The 16,788-nt window shown below is 56.0% G+C and overlaps 1 protein-coding gene and 1 pseudogene across 2 annotated transcripts in view; one reads left to right on the top strand and one right to left on the bottom strand.

Moving 5' to 3' along the window:
* Nucleotides 1-874: 874 nt before the first annotated feature.
* Nucleotides 875-16,788, bottom strand: part of PHF21B (PHD finger protein 21B) — a 72,548-nt gene continuing 56,634 nt past the window's right edge. For both annotated transcript variants that reach the window (XM_006917332.2, XM_006917333.2), the window contains 8 exons: nucleotides 12,297-12,348; nucleotides 10,459-10,535; nucleotides 8,873-8,927; nucleotides 7,372-7,394; nucleotides 4,669-4,827; nucleotides 3,147-3,222; nucleotides 2,749-2,852; nucleotides 875-1,239 (listed from right to left, as the gene is read on the bottom strand). In XM_006917332.2, coding sequence (XP_006917394.1) covers nucleotides 1,021-1,239; nucleotides 2,749-2,852; nucleotides 3,147-3,222; nucleotides 4,669-4,827; nucleotides 7,372-7,394; nucleotides 8,873-8,927; nucleotides 10,459-10,535; nucleotides 12,297-12,348 — 765 coding nt within the window. In that variant the 3' untranslated portion in view covers nucleotides 875-1,020. The remainder of the gene's footprint in view (nucleotides 1,240-2,748; nucleotides 2,853-3,146; nucleotides 3,223-4,668; nucleotides 4,828-7,371; nucleotides 7,395-8,872; nucleotides 8,928-10,458; nucleotides 10,536-12,296; nucleotides 12,349-16,788) is intronic.
* Nucleotides 6,668-6,785, top strand: LOC112484294 (annotated as a pseudogene).

Raw genomic sequence — 16,788 nt, 5'->3', positions numbered from 1 at the left:
GCAGTCCCGAGGAGGGGTTCCCATTCGCACCTTGCGGTAAGCGGGAAAGAAGTCAGTGAGCGTCCCCCTGCACGTTAAACATCTTACAATAAAAACGCCATACAAAAATGCAAAGTTATTTTTTTTGGCATAACGTCTGCACTGGCAAGAAAGGAGGAATGGAATACTTTATCGGCTCTTCGGAAGGAGAAAATAAAAGGCTTCGCTTGTCAGTTGAATGATTCAACCCAAAATGGAAAACCTCCCCTGCATGTCTGCGGCTCCATCTTGCCCAAAACCTCCATAAGGAGAATGAACACATGGACGGCAGAGTCCAAAGGAACGGCAAGAGGAAGGGGGGGCGCGGCGAGGCCGCTCGAGACCTTGGGGGCCGAGGCCCTGGCAGGCGGACGCTGCAGCGTCCCCTCGGATGGCACGTCACACAGAATCTCAAGGTAAACGGCTGCTATTCATAACGCTAATAACACTGACAGACGGGGGGCCCTGGCATTCGGCAAAGGCACGGGGAGTGCCCGGCCCGGGGTGGGCCCCCAGCGAGGGAGGGGCATCGGAGTCCTACCTATATTCTCTACCCACTTCTGTCCCAACTACCTGCTCTACTCAGCTATGTCTGCGTTCTCGGCTCCCTCCCTGGAGGACACTGGACAGGCGTGGTCCTCAGTGCGGGGGGCGGGGCCCTGGCCCCTCTACACCACTGCACCAGGCCGTGGAGACCCTGGGTGCTGGGAGTCGCAGGCCTGGGCATCGCCACCATAGCCGGGCCGACTGTGCCCCGCCTGGCTTCCAGGTGTCCTGTCGGAACGTGAAGGGCTTAGGACTCCATCCCCACCTGTCCCAGCTCTGAGACTGGGGCGGGGGCTCTCACCCAGCTCCTTCTCCCTGCTTTCCTCTGTCTCTTTCTCTCTGGTTTTATGTTTGTCTGAAATTCATAGTGTTTATGAATTAAGGCTGACAGAACCCTCGGGTCTTGTGAGCAGGGTCTCAGTGACTTCTGTGGGTGTGAAGACAGGTCCCTCGGGGTCAATTGTGCCCCTGGGGATGCTGGAGGGCAGAGTGCATGGCTGCTGCTGAGGGCTTGGTCCAGGGCCCAGTCAGCATTGGGGCAGGGCTGGCGGTTGTCATGGTGACCTGGAGCATCTGCTCGCCCTGTATCAGTCTCAGGAGGGCCCGCAGGCGGTCCAAGGACGACTGGGTGCCCCTCTGCCGGGCCAGCAGGCTCGTTTTAAGCTCCAGGCATTTCTGTTAGGGGGAGAGGTCAGAGAGAAGCGTCTCAGAATTCAACCGTGCAGGCATCTTGGGGCAGGCATCCGGGGACAGCCGCCCCTCGGCCCTCTCTCCCAAAGCCCCTCCCGTCCATTGCTGAGGCCGGAAAGAAACCAGGCAGAGGGCCTCACAAAACCCAGGCAGCAACAAAGAATAGAATTAAATGGTAGCCAAGTGCACTGAAGTTTGTTTCCAGACTCGGGGTTAGAAATGGTGTATTGTGCAGGAGGCCGGAGGATTCTCCCCCACGGTGTGATGCTACCTCGCTGACCGAATCCAACCTTCCTGCCCGAGGGAGCTCAGAGCCAGTTCTGGCTCAGCGACGGCGGCTGCACAAATCCTTTACACTGCAGGCAGCTTTTTGCTCTTTCTCTTGCCTGGCGTGCTCTTGTCTTTTTCAAGCCTTTCTATCTATTATGGTACTACAATAAAGCACTGAGGACTGCTGCCTCAAGTTAGAGTTGAAGTTCCTTGCTGCTCAGGCAATTAACTGAAACTCCCTGAGACTGTGTCCAAAATGTACACTAGAAATAATTACCACCGTCATCATCATCACCACCATCACCACCATCACCATCACCATCATCACCACCACCATAATCACCATCATCACCATCATCATCATCACCATCACCATTACCATCGTCATCACCATCACCACCACCACCATAATCACCATCATCACCATCATCATCATCACCATCACCATTACCATCGTCATCACCATCACCACCACCACCATAATCACCATCATCACCATCATCATCATCACCATCACCATTACCATCGTCATCACCATCACCACCACCACCATAATCACCATCATCACCATCATCATCATCACCATCACCATTACCATCGTCATCACCATCACCACCACCACCATAATCACCATCATCACCATCATCATCATCACCATCACCATTACCATCGTCATCACCATCACCACCACCACCATAATCACCATCATCACCATCATCATCATCACCATCACCATTACCATCGTCATCACCATCACCACCACCACCATAATCACCATCATCACCATCATCATCATCACCATCACCATTACCATCGTCATCACCATCACCACCACCACCATAATCACCATCATCACCATCATCATCACCATCACCACCATCATCATCATCGACACCATCACCAGCACCACCAGCACCATTGTTATGTTTATCACCGCCCTACAGAGGAGAAATCGTTATGTTCACTTTATACACGAGGAAACAGGGTCAGAAACAGCCAGGGCTTTGCTCAGGTCACAGGGCTGAGAAGGGGCAGAGCTGGATACTCGATCGCCTGATAACCGTTTGTCGGATGCGTTGCAGAGATGCACCCTCCACCTACTGACTCCCTGAGTGGTGCTGGCGTCTCATCTCCCTCTGAGGCCTCAGCAGCCGGAGGGGGACACTCCGGATCTATGCCTTGCAGTGCGAAGGGCAGCATGCCCCCCGCCCCCTCCCAGCGCACCTTCACCGCCGAGGCCAGGCGCCGGTCCCGCTCCTGCAGCTGCTGGTGCTCGCTCTGCAGCTCGCTGCCTCTCTGCAGCAGCTTCTGCTTCTCCTCTTCTTTGACTAGGAAAGAGAGGGCCAGGTCAGCAGTGGTGGGGCTGTGGGTGAGCAGGAAGGGCAGGAAGCCACCGAGGCCTATGCCTGCAAGCTGTTCCAGAGCCAGGGGCCCTGTTGGATGCACGAGGCCTAGAACACCATCCTGCCGTCGTAACGGCCTTGCAGTGAGGACCAGTCCCAAGGCCCCTCTTCTCAGAGTTGTGGCCCAGACAGCCTCTGATGGGCCCAGAGTGAGTCCAGAGGCCTAGGGGTGGAGCTGGAGACAAGGGTGCCCTCTCCCACTCCCCAAGGAAGTCCTACCTGTCTTGTGGGTGACATAGGAGTGCACGATGGCCAGCATCCCGGTCCAGGGCACACCATCGTCTTTCTTTAAGGCCTGGAGGGCAGAGGGGAAATGAGGAGGCAGACAGGCTGGGCCCCGCTGGGCCCTGGCTGCGTCACCCTGAGGGGCGCACGAGCTCTCTGCGCCAGTCTCTCAGCTGGGACCGGGGGACCCGCCTCGTGGCCTGGCTCACAGAGCCTGCCCCCCACGGACAGCAGCTCGACGAGGGCAGGGACGTACTTGCCGCCAGGGCTCCAAACATGTCCTGGGGGCCTGGGAACAGCCAGGGACACAACGGGGACCCAATGAGGACGCGCCACCTTGCTGAAGTGGGGAACAGTGGGGACCCCAGGCAGTCAGCATGCAGGGCTGGCAGCCCCCACAGGAGACAGCCCCACAGCGACACACAGCCCCCGACACCCACCTCTCCCTCGGTTCCCACAAAACCCGGGATGGAAGAACTCACCAGAGTTAGTGTTTTTTAAAATAAAGATAACTCTGATTTTATGAGTAAGACACTCTGTGAGCAGCAGACTGTAAAAAGAGCATCTCCGGTCCCAGCGCCCAGCCACTCAGCGTGAAACCCGGAAGCATTTTTCCCCCAGGTTTTTATTCTGCAGTTTTTCTTAAACAGCCAAAGATCAAACTATACAGCAGCTATAAAGCCTAGTTTTTATTTTTACTTTTTTAAACTTAACTCCATAGGGTGAACAAGTTCCAAAGAATCACAAAACCTTTGTCGAAAATTATTTTCAATGATCACATAATAACTCATTGAGTGCAATTTATTTCACCCTCTCTTACTGCTGGGAAATTAGGATGTTTCTATTTTCTCCCTTTTATAAATCAAGGCTGAGAAGCTTTTCTGTGCACAGAATTTAATCTGTATTTGGATTATTTCCTTAGACTATATCTCCCAAAGCAAAGTCCGAGTTTAAGAGGCATACACATTTTTCAGTCTCTTCACAAAACACTGCAGTGTGCCAGAGTACCTGTCTCGCAGCATCATCACCAGGAGGGAGTGTTATTGCTTTTGCTAATTTGATAAGTTTTCATTGTGTCATTACTAGTTTTGTGGTTTGCATTATTAGTCCAGTTCTTCCTGGGGGGGGGATTTGGAGATCAGAGGCGGAGTCACTAAGTCAGACAGCTACAGAGGGACACTTCTGCTCAGCCCACAGCAGTGGTCTTCAACTGGCAACGTCTGAGAGGGCCATTATGGGGCATGCTACAGGCACCTAGTGAGGATGCTGCTAAAACCCTACAGTGCACAGGATGGTCCCCACCCCAGGTTATCCAGCCCCAAACGTCAACTGTGCCAAGGCTGAGAAACGTGTTCTACGGCCAGCCCCTCACCCCTCCTCCGCCCTCCCTGTCTCCGCCCACCCAGGGACTGACCACCCAGGAAGCACAGGTGGAACAGCCTCTGGTGCTGACATTGTGCAGAGGGAGGGCTGGGAGGGGCTCGCCCGCCCAGGCAACACAGCTGCCCGCCCGTACCTTCTGCTGGCACCTGGGGCATACCCACACGCCCTTGGGTGCTGTCCTGAGGGGCGGGTCCAGGCAGCTGAGGTGGTAGGCCCCGGGGCAGGCGCCGCAGGGCTGTAGGTTGGCCCCTCGCTTGCAGGCAGCACAGTGCTCATCGTGGGCGATCTCGTTCTGAAAGACGGCAGGTGTGTCAGCCGGGCCGGGACAGGGGTGGGGACCCCGGCGGCTGCCACTCCAACCTGCTTGTGGCCCAGCTCTGGGAGAGAGGGAACAGGCCCGGAACCCGGGAGGAGCAATAGGGTTTTAGGGCACCGATGGGTCACATTTACTGGCGGGCGGGTCGCCGAGCCTGAATCAGACATGGGGTGGCTCCCTGTACCCCAATTCTTCCACTCCGAGACTAGGACTCCAGGTGTGGGTGGCAGGGCAGGGTGTCCTGCCGTGACTTAGCAAACAGCCCCTCTTGGGGTCTGAATTGTACCAGAGACCTAGACCCAGGGTCGGGGCGGGGGTGGGGGGGGGAGGCCGTGCTCACGAAGCTGCCCTCCACAGGGAGCTCACGCGTGCTCTGCTGCGGGGCGGGGCTGTGGCCTGGGACTGTGGTGTACTCGTGTCCACGGCCCTCTCCCGCCCTCTCGACCGACCCCAGCGTCTCCAGAGCCCTGGACTGACTGCACCTCCCGTTCCCACGTCTACACCGGGGCTGACGATACCTGCTCCACAGCTTGGGGGCTGACAGCACAAGGCACACAGCATCACCCGCAGGAGCCCAGCACAGGGCAGCTGGCCCTTCCCTCGGGATGAGGGCACTCCAAATGCCCCTTCTACACAGTCATCATTACTTGGCTGTTCAGTCTCTGCTTACACACCCCCAGGGACAGAGAGCTCACTACCTTTGAAATCTCGGCTGCACTGTGGACAGCCCTGAGTGAGGGGCCGTTCAGAGCCACAACTGTGACCCGTACAATCTGAATGGTCCTCCACCATCCAGGAGAAACCCTTCCCCTGCACGTTATATCTGCTCTCTCTCTGTGTGTCCACACGGCGGGGCGGGGCTGGGGCCTGGGACGGTGGTGTACTCGTGTCCACGGCCCTCTCCCGCCCTCTCGACCGACCCCAGCGTCTCCAGAGCCCTGGAGTGACTGCACCTCCCGTTCCCACGTCTACACCGGGGCTGACGATACCTGCTCCACAGCTTGGGGGCTGACAGCACAAGGCACACAGCATCACCCGCAGGAGCCCAGCACAGGGCAGCTGGCCCTTCCCTCGGGATGAGGGCACTCCAAACGCCCCTTCTGCACAGTCGTCATTACTTGACTGTTCAGTCTCTGCTTACACACCCCCGGGGACAGAGAGCTCACTACCTTTGAAGTCTCGGCTGCACCGTGGACAGCCCTGAGTGAGGGGCCATTCAGAGCCACAACTGTGACCCGCACAATCTGAATGGTCCTCCACCATCGAGGAGGACCTTCCCCTGCACGTTATATCTGCTCTCTATCCGTGCATCAACAGCATCTTCTACCTTCAGAGGCGGAAGGGACCGGAAAGCTCTGATCTGCATGACCCAGCCAAGGACACTGGATCCCAGGGCTGTCCCTGAAGAAGCAGGTGGCAGACTGAGATGAGGCCTTGGAGACCTGTTCTCACCTTGTTTTAGCTCAAGAGCCCAGGGAGGGCGAGCCACTTGCCTGAGGTCACACAGTGAGCTGGAGGTGGAGCCAGGACCAGCCTCTGGGTCTCCTCCCTCCAGCACTGTGAGCTCCACAGGGGTGGGACGCAGGCTCCAGCCATCTCCTGTCCTCACGCCTGCACCGGCGGGGCGCAGGGTGGCTGCCGGGCTCCCCAGCACGGATCTGAGACACTGCAGGGTTTTGTGGCAAACGACATGGCATAACCTGGGTTTATACCCATCACCTACTGCCTCTTAGCAGCTTGACCATTATTACAGGCAGACAGGAACCGGAAAATTCTTTTAGAATTAGATCTCAAACTTAGTAAAGAAAAGCACTGTGTCCATGGCCACGTCACCCTGAACACGTCGATCCTGTCTGACCTCGGAAGCTAAGCAGGGTCGGGCCTGGTGAGTACTTGGATGGGAGACTACCTAGGAAGACCAGGTGCTGTAGGCATAAAAACAAAAAAAAATAAGGGACTGTAAACTGACAAGGTCCTTGCCATCTGTGAGGTCAACCAAGGGTTGCCTCGCCTAAAAAAAAAATTAAAAAAGAAAAGCACTGACTAAATTCTGAGGCCATGCTCTGAAACGCGGTCACCACCGGCCAGTGTCCTGGGAAGCGGGGGCGTGGCGCACGCATGGGACATCTGGGTCTCACAGCATCACAGCAATGCGGGCAGGTGGGGCAAGACCCTGGGGACTATACCAAGTCTAGCACCGTGAGCGGCGAGGACCCGAGAGGGTCACAGCGAGCCAGAGCCCAGCTGGCACCTAGCACTGGCTCCTGCCCTCGGGCTCCATGGCTCCCAGGGTCCCCGCATCCTGAATGCTGAGCAAGGGGGGCCCCTCCTTGAACCTGGGGGCTGGCCTCCCGCGGTGGTGCCTGGAGTGAGACAGCGTGCAAGGCTCTTGGCACCGAGGACAGAGCCCGAAGGCCGTCTGCTCCACTCCAGGGCAGCAGGACACTGGGCCCCGTCGGGGACTCCGGAAAGGAAAGCGCACCTGCCCCCCACCCCCCGGCATGAAGAGGCCGCACGTACCTTCCAGCAGGGGTCCTCATTGGCTGGCACAGGGAAGAAGGGTGGAGAATGTTAGTGGGCACGGGAGGGGCAGCAGTCACGAGCCCGGGGTGGCCGGGGCTCAGCGGGCGTCACGGGACTGCGGGTCTCTGCCTCGGGCATGGTGAGGACCCACCACCGGACAGGCTGCTGCGGCCCCAGAGCTCCCTGGGGAACACGCCAGCAGTCGACGGTGCCGCGGAGGGAGCCACCGCTCCAGGGACCCCTCAGAGTGACTTATCCTCAACTCTTTTTGCCTGTACGTCTCACTCTAGTAGGTGACAGTGAACAAACCACACGTTCGAACGAGCACAAGAAATGGCTTTCCTTTTCGTTTTGGCTCAGACCTGTCTGTAAATCGTACCATCCAGTGGGGAGACCAGCTCCTGTGTGTAGAGAGCACTCCAGAGCTTACATTCACCCCTCGAGTCACTGTCCCACTGAGAGGCAGATGCTGTGACGGCCCATCTCACACCTCACCAAACCGAGACCCGAGAAGGCAACGTCACACGCTGGAAGCCGCACACTCCCAGGAAGCAGGCGGCCACTTCCTGCCCTGAAGACTATTTGTTTTTTCTAATCGGAAATAAAAAGCAACCTGCAGAACGTATTTGTGGATGCGAGTTTCTGGGGCTCTGAGGGCCCGCAGTGGGGCGAGGCTGGCAGAAGGGGAAGGAGCCGTGTGGCCTGCGGGGTCTCGGGTCTGGCCCTGGCCTGCCAGAGCGGGGAGGCAGAGCACCCTGCTTGCCGGAAGGAGCCCGAGGTCCAGGTGGAAGGCCCGGCCCTAGCCACACAGGCGTCAGAGGCAGGGCTGGGCCGAGAAGCTGGACGCCCGCATCCAGCCTGGGTGCTTGTGCTGCCCAGGGCAGGCACACAAGGGTGGTGAGGCATGGGCCGAGAGCCACCGGAGGTACCTCTGCTGCCTGCCCTGGGGGAGGAGAGCAGCTCTCTCCGGGGCTGGGTGGCAGCAGGTGCTGCTTCGGCCGGGCCGTAGGCAGAGGCCACGCAGCACAGGCGAGAGACGCAGATGCTGGGAGGAGCGTGGGTGGGGGAGGCCTCTCCCGCACATGGCCCTCCTCCAGATCCAGGTCCGCCCTGTGGAGGGCAGGTCCTGCCACAGTGGCCTTTGGCACCACTGGGCCTGGTTCTCTGCTCAGGATCGCACCCAGGAGTGAGACAGAGGGGGGCAGTCTGCAGCCCTGGCTCTGAGCCTTGCTGGTGACCCTGCCCGAACTCCTGCTCAGAATCTGAGTTTCTGCACCTGTCTGACGGGCACACACACCCCTGGGCCTCCTCCCCGCAGCGGCGGTGAGGACGGAGGCCGTGGTGAGCTGTGATGCACGGCCCGCCAGAGACCAACGACGTCACTGGTGTGGACGGGGCAGGCCGGGGACTCGGCCAGACAGGGGGCCACCAAAGCCAACCCGGCCCCTGGCCCCAGAGCAGTCCTAGCAGGAGAGACCACAGCCCTGCGGGTACTCACCTCGTGCTGTGAGAAACAGGGGGGTGTTGAGATAGTTGGACGCCAGCCGTTTCCTCTGCAGGGGACAGAAAACAACACCAAACCACCTAGCTGTGTGGAGCCCTCCACAGCGGCACTGCCCGCCCGGGACTCGCCCAGGACGGGCTGCCCACCCGGGCTCCCGGCTCTGGCTAGAAGCAGAGACAGACGCTGGGGACGCAGGACGCAGGACGCAGGGCAGGGGAGAGGCGGATCAGCGGGGGCGAACGTCAGCAAAGGCTCTGCCCCTCACCAGGGCAGAGTCCAACCCTGCTCCCCGGGGGGACATCGGTCCCAGTCAGGAAGGATGCGTTAGGGACCCCCAAACTGGGGCAGATCAGTGACACAGCTGAGAGCTAGTCGTCCCTCTGTCTCCTGCATCTTCTTCCTCGGCCACCTCTGGAGTCAGGTGGGGAAATGAGGGGCATCAGGGGTTGGCTCCCTGACACCCACTTCCTGGCACGTGGCCCAGGAATCCTGGTGGCCACAGCTCCACATGCAGAGGGAAGTTTCCGGTGCATTCCAGAAGGGTGGCTCTACCACCACAGGCCATGCTGGTCCAACCTTGGTGGTTCCTGGTGGCTCTGATTTTTCAGACTGTCCGGGAGCCACGCGGCTGGCCGTCAGCTGCCTCTCCGGATGAGGTCGGGCTGTGCCGAGGGCCGGGGAGGGCCCGCGGAAGGCTGCTCTTGAGGCTGCGTGTGTGTCCAGGGCCAAGGTCATAGAGCTTTGCGCTATGGCTCTCGGTTTGCTGATCGGGTCATGTCTGACCGGGCCGCAGACCGAAGACCAGGGTGTGGCTGTGCACATCCAGGGAGCAGCGGGTGGCTCCACCAAGGAACACGGCAAAGGGGACAGGGACCTTATCGTACGGAGAACCCACCATCTGCTTGGGTGGAGGTCGAGGAGCGACTCGGGGACATTCTTGCAAGTGGAGCACCGTGTTCGAGGCGCCCCGACTTGGGCGGGTTTGCCCAGAGAATCGAGGAGGAAGCGGACGGGTATAAACCCGCACACGCGGCGTGCTCCGCGGCAGCAGTGGGCTGGGCGAAGCTGGAGGCCGCCGGCGTGGGGGGCTCCAGCCACCGCTCCCCGGCGGAGCCCCCTCCCGGTGCACCGGACAAGTCGGGGCCGCTGGCCCAGACTGACCAACACCCCGGGGAGGCACTTTTTTGACCCTCCAGGCCCTGTAAAGCCTCGAGGGCAGTGACAGTTCGTCCGGAAAGTGGCAGGCACTGGCCTCTGGGGACACTGCTCCGCTGAGGAAGGCCGCCCCTAAGAAAACCGCTTTCAGTCTGGGGGACGATTCCTGGGTGCTGCTCTCCGCTGCCTGTGACAGGCGACATGCCTGATAATCACGGGGCCCTGCGGCCAAGCCTGGCGCCCCGAGCAGCTTGCGTGAGGAAGACGACCACATTCTGGTCTCCTGCACCGTCTCTCAACGGATTCCGAACTCGGGGTGAAGAAAGGCTGCGGTCAAACCCCGACTCCCATCCCAGGAGGGCGGGCGAGGGAGCCGCGCAGGGACCGCCCCCCACCCCGGGGCCCCAGCGAAGGCGGGGCCTCACCTCCGTCTCCAGGAGGCCGCTGTAGGCGGGGTTGGCTGTGCTTCTTCTCTTCCGCTCCTGGCGCTTGCTCTGGATTTCTGGAAAGGCACAGACGCAGCAGTCACTGGATCCTTCCTGCCCTGGACACCACCGTCCCCTCCTCCCTCGTGGCCTCTCCGTCCGCATGGCACCCACGCCCGCAGCAGCCCCAGGCGGGTTGGGGCCTCCAACCATCGCTTACTCCGAGGCAGGACAGATCTGCCGGCCTCTGAAGGACCGATGGGCAGGAGGGTGGCGGGTACTAAGATCCAGGTACCCGCTCTCAGCGCGGGGTTCTATGTGCCATCATCCAGCCCAGGACTCTGGGGACAACACACGCCTGTTGGTCAGACGCTGGCCTGGCTGGGGAGTGGTGAGGCTCCGGGCCTCTGGGGCAGCCTGTGCTGCTCCGGTAGACAGACCCTTCCAGGGCAGGTGTGGTGCGTGCTTCACGCAGTGACAATGACCGCTGCATGACGTCTGTCTCCTCCCTCTCTCTCCCTGCGTCTGTCTGTGCGTCTCTCTCTCTCCCTTCTGCTTCGTCTGCCAGGTGGGACCTGTGGCCTGCTGTTGTATATATTGCTGTTTTGACATTATTTTCTAACCTCTGTCTCTTGGACCTGAGTTCTCCTTTTAAACTTTTTCAGTGTTATTTGTATGTTTCCTGAAGGCACCTCAGACCCTCTGTGGAAGAAGACAGGGTCCAAACAAATAACTGTTTACGGTATCGTGCGTGAGGGGGGGGTTCAAAATGAAGACTAATAAAAATCATAACAATCGCAAGTATATTAGCAAAGCGCTCAGACCTCAGTGTCTACATCAACCGTGCAGCGTGAAGATGCAGCCTGCCCCGTGCTGCAGACGAGGAGGCTGAGACTCACGGGAGGGAGGGAAGGGGCTCCCCCAAAGTCGCCAGCTCTGAGCGGCCCAACTAGGACCTAAACACGCCCTCTGACCTCTGCTGGGCACTGTGGTGTTCGTCCATTTCCTCTGCCGCTTCGACTTTTAGACAGAAAAGCAGACTAGTCTTCCCTCCCAAAGCCAGACTGTCCTGCGTGGGGTTGGTGGGGGGCGGGGGGTGTTTGCACTTTATAAAGCATCTTTAGCCGGTGAGGTCGGTGCCGTGGGAAACATGGGCTGGGGGTCAGGAGACCTGGACTCCAGCCTGGGCCTGGGACCGACTGGCTGTGTGACCCCGGGCAAGTGAGCCAGCCTCTCTGGTCTCAGCGTCACGAGCGCCACGAGAGGGCCGGTTTCCTTGCTTCCCAGCCCTGAGCGTCTGTGGCGATGGTCACGGCTGATCGGCAATGGCCCTTGTCAGGAAAGCCACACAGCGCCTGTAGGCCACACCCACCTGTCGCTCAAACACAGAAAGGCTCTGATTTCGACCGATGCAGACAGGAGTCCACAGGACAGCAGGGGAGGTGGCGTGCTGGGCATGCCCTACCCACGAGGACGGTTCGGTCATTGCCCCGCTTTACGGATGGAGAAACTGAGGCACAGAAAAGCTAAGTAACTTGCCCAGGCTTAAGCGCTCATGAAACGGGAGCTGGGTGGCCTCCTCCAGCACCACCGTGCCTCCGCTCTGGGCGAGGGGACCCACGTGGCCCCTCCCGAGAAAGGAGGAAGCACCCCACCGGGTTTCCCGCTATCAGGCAGGGTGGGGGAGGGGCTCTCTTTGTTGCGACCGCTCCTGAACCGGGGGCGCCCAGAGACCCACTGCATCGGTCTGATGCCAACTCACCAGACCGCCCGGCCCCCACCCCACCCTGTGAGGCGGCCCCGGCCCTGGCCCTGCCAGCCCGCACGCAGACGCTCACCTTCCAAGTGCTCCGTGGTGACCAGACCTAGCGCCACCATGAAGGCGATTTTCTGAGGGGAGGAAACAGGAGCGTTACACATGGCCCTCCTCAGGCATTCATTCGTTCATTCATTCGTTCGTTCGTTCATTCAGCGTTTGCTGAGCACCTGCTCACGCGGCCGGCTTACCTGTCCTGGTTTCCTTAGTTTGAATCTAAGGGCCTTTCTCTGCCCGGACCCCACTCAGCAGCCACGTTACATGTAGTCGCTGTGTCTCCTCGGCCCCCGGGCTGTGACGGTCCCTCAGACTTGCCCTGTTTCTGCTGACCTTGGCAGTTTGGGGGACGACTGGGCAGGTATTTATTTTGCAGAATGTCCAGTTACTGGATTTGTCTGACGGTTTTCTCAGTGACACCGGGGTCGTGGGTTTTGGGGAAGGACCGCGGGGGTGAGGTGCCCTGCCCACCACGTCTATCAGCATGATGTTGGCCTTGGTCACCTGGCTGAGTTGTGCCCGTCAGGCTTCTCCACTGTGACGTCCGCCCTCCCCGTTCTGCCTCTTTGAGAGGAGGTCACAAGGCACAGCTCACACTCACAGACGTGGGAACTAGGCAACACTGGGTCTTTTTTATTATTATTATTATTTTTGGACCATGTAAACTTTCAAAAATGTGTATGTAGCAGAATTTATCAATATTTTCCTTTGCAGTTTGGATTTTTTGACTCTTGGCTAGAGACTCTGAGGTTATAAGAGTTGCTTGTGTTTTATTTTAGTACCTACGGTTTCACATCTTACATTTAAATTTTTGATCCATTTGGAACTGCTCTTGGTGTATATGGTGTGAAGTATGGATTCATTTGTCCAGATGACTACTTATTTGTTCTGCTACCATTTATTGAAAAGTTCCTCTTGCACTGACTTAAGAAGCCACTGTAATCATATAAGTTACTGTACGTGTCTGTCTACGTATTTGCATCTTTTTCTGTGTCTTCCATTCTGCTCCTTAAATCTGCCTGTCTAGGCACGAGCGAGTGTGCGGGTTTCATAGCAATCCCGTCAGGTCAGAATCCCTTCCCCGTGTGCCTTGGCTCTCCTAACTTCTTCACGTGAAAGTCAGAAACCATCTGAAGCAGTGACGAGAATGAGGGGATCACTTGGTATGTGCACTGAGACGATGTTAAAATTAAAAATTAAATGAGGACATAATGACAACCTTATAACATTACATTTTCCTCTCCAAACCACGCTGAGCCTCTCTGTTCTTTTTGTCTTCAAGGGGTTTAAATGTTTCAAGGGGGTGCTGAATGCTATTTTTATGATGACTCCTAGGCATTGAATCGTTTTGTTGCTGCAGTAAATGGGGTTGTCTACAAAGCTGCTAACAGGTGTCTAGGTATTTCTGTAAAGGCGACTGGCATCTGTGCGTTGGTATTACACCCGCGGCCATGCCGAATTCTCTGACTGTCGACAGGAGGTTTTCATCAGTTCTCCTGGGTATTCTATGTTATCTCAAATAGTGACTGTTCACTCCTTTCTAATTTTGCATTTCTATGCCGTTAAAAATAGTTCTCGATTCGCCAGCTTTAAATGATATTCTTTGATTCGTTTAAAGTCCCGACTACGACAGACAAGACCACCTGAAAGATTATGCCACCTCCCACCCTCTCTCCCTCCCTCTGCCAACTTCCCTTAGATGAGTCTTTTACCCATTTTCGGAATGCGTCATTGTTCGACTTGCTTCTTTAGCCGATTTCGGTTTTACTCTGTAGTTAATTAAATGAGGTGCCTGCTTCGGTGTTCCTGCCAGGGGCTCTGGTTGTCTCGTGGTCGAAGGTGGTTGAGCCTCTAGTAGTTTCTCGTGAATGGCCCATGGGAGCCCCATTTCCTGAGTTCTTGACAGATTTTGTCTGTCGCCCTTCAACTTGAAGGCCAGCTTGGCTGGACAGAAAATCCATGACTCTTTGTCTCCTTAGGATCTAGCAGATGTTGCTCTGCTGTATTCTGCCTCATCGTTCTCCCTTTAAAGTCACCTGGTTGTTTTTTCTGGACACCTAAAGGACCCCTTTGGTTTCCATTGAAAGTCAGTGGCTCTACTGGGTTGTGTCTCAATGTCGACTGACCATTTCCCCCGGTATACACGTCAATGTTTCCTGGTGCCTAGTGTGTCGTGCAATATGTAAATTGAAGTATTACTTCAGTAAACTTTTCTTGAATTATATTTTAAAAACACCAAAGCATCACCCCATCAAGAGGAGTGGAATCTATAAAATTCAATCCTATCAGATGTTTGCTGTCCTTAATGCAGGACTAGGACTGAAGACATGACGAAGGTGGCCGCAGAGCCGCTGGAATGTGAATTCTGTGGCTTTGGCCAGTGGATAGCAATCCAGGGCTCGGTGTGGTGCCGCCTGGTTTCCATATCATTTCTGGGCTCTGTGGCTGACTGGGCAGTGGCCGGGACTCTAGGAGGCCCCCAGGACTGACACCCGCATCACTGACCTGATTTGGGAAGGCTGGGCTGGGCAAATACGGGGGCCGCGGAGCCTCTGGTCCTGCCTCCTGGTCCCATCAGGCTTCTGCTCCCTCCCCACTTCCTCTGCAGAGGATAACTTCAAGCTCAGTTGAGGACAGGTAACAGGTAGATCACAGGGGCCAAGTGCCCGCGTTATAGCCAAATTCACATCGTCGTGGGGGAGCCTGGGAGCTTCACTGTACTTACTCTGCTCCATCATCCTGGTGTTCTTATTTGCAGCCTCCAATTATCTATGCGTTGTGTCTTCTTTGCTTGTCTTCTGTAGATACCACTTTCTAATATTCAAAAAACTCATTTTTTTTGTTTACTTTTCTTACTTCTGCCTTCTTCGTCCCTTGCTGTACTGTACCTAGAGTACCGTGTGCTTATCCAGTTACACACGTATTTCTGTGATGGTTTTTGTTGTTCTTTTCCTAAAGAATTCCAGCTCATGTTTCATTCTGCACAGTGCTTTGGCCACTGAGCCATCTCTTCCCTAAGTCCCTGTGGATGTGTCAAATTTGCCTTATAACTCGGCCACCATCCCCCTTGATGGATGTCCCTTTAGTATACACATAATACGTCTTCTCTACTCCTGCATTTCAACCTTTCTGTGTGGTTTCGATTTGGGTGGACCTCTTACAAGCACCGTACAGTCGGATCGGGTTATTTTCACGTCTTCGCTCGCTTTTTATTTCTGCTATTTTTAAGAGCAGAACCCTATTTCATTTGTATCGTGGTTGTCGATTATCTCTGGACTTATTTCCTCCCCTTTATTCTGTATTTTCAGTTTGTCATCCTTTCTTTCTACCTCCTTTCCTATCTTCTCGGGGGAAAAAAAAAAGTCCCGCATTTACTTCTTTTTCCTTTGCTGATATGAAAATGACAGGTGGCATTTCATTATTTTTAGTAATTATCCTAAATATTTTAAACATATGTTCTTAACCATACATTTTTCTAATGAAGTCTAAGGTTATTCAATATTTCTATCCTTCCCCAAATGACACTGAACTGACCATGTTCTAACTTCCTCTAAACATCTCTGCCAAACCTGTTCAAGTTGCCTAGAATTTTCCTTTTACCTGTTTTGAAAAACAAAACTGGTGATTTTTTGTAGTCTATGCTTAAATAAATTTACCTGTCATTTAACAATTCCTGTGCTCACTGGGGCTTCTTACACCCACTGCTCTGGCCTGGCTTCACTGTCTTGCCAAAGCACAGTTCTTGTCATGATGGTTTTGTGAGTGATAAAACTCTTAGTCTTTCTATGTCCAAAAATGTCTGTATTTTGCCCTGGCAACATAATTTAACCAGCTATAAAAGTTCCTGGCACGACCCTGAGTGAGGCATTTGGCTGCTCCGAGCCTGGGGTTTGCATATCCTAAAACAGGAACACTGTCCCCTCTCCGTGGGTGGCTGTGGGGGTTCAACACGAGAGCCACACGGGCGTGCGTCCCACCTACACCTGATGCAGACTGGGCGGGTGAGGTTGTGCCCGATCCCCGGGGACCCCCGGGTGTAGGGTCATGTGGTGTCCTTCAGGAGAGAGTGGGGCAATCTCAACCCTAAAAAAGGAAGTTATAACAGGTCCTTCAGAGAAGGTTTTGACCTTGGTCATAGGAAGAGCAGAACACACCTGAGATTAGCACTAATTGTAGATATCCACTAAAAAGATATCCACTAAAAAGATATCCAGAAAAAAGATTTGTAGTGCACATACATACACAACACATTTCAACTGAAAACAGCATAAACAAGAAGGGGGAGACACTGAGGAAAATACGATAGACGCGGATAAGGTCCGGCTTCACACTGCAGGCCAGAGGCCCTGGACGATTGCTGAGGTGGGTCACAGACTGGGCTGTGAGCTCCCCAGCAGCCAGAGCAAATAGGGAGACAGAGTCTCTGGAATCTCTTGGAAGTAAGGGTGGGGAGGCTGAGACCGGCCTTGTGACCTCCTGGGAAGGTGATCGATAGGGACCTTTTCAAACCAATCATC

This window comes from Pteropus alecto, unplaced genomic scaffold, assembly GCF_000325575.1.
Source record: "Pteropus alecto unplaced genomic scaffold, ASM32557v1 scaffold157, whole genome shotgun sequence".
Classification (NCBI taxonomy): Eukaryota; Metazoa; Chordata; class Mammalia; order Chiroptera; family Pteropodidae; genus Pteropus; species Pteropus alecto.
The sequence above is the reverse complement of the archived record's forward strand: the minus strand, read 5'-3'. Positions and strand labels throughout refer to the sequence as shown.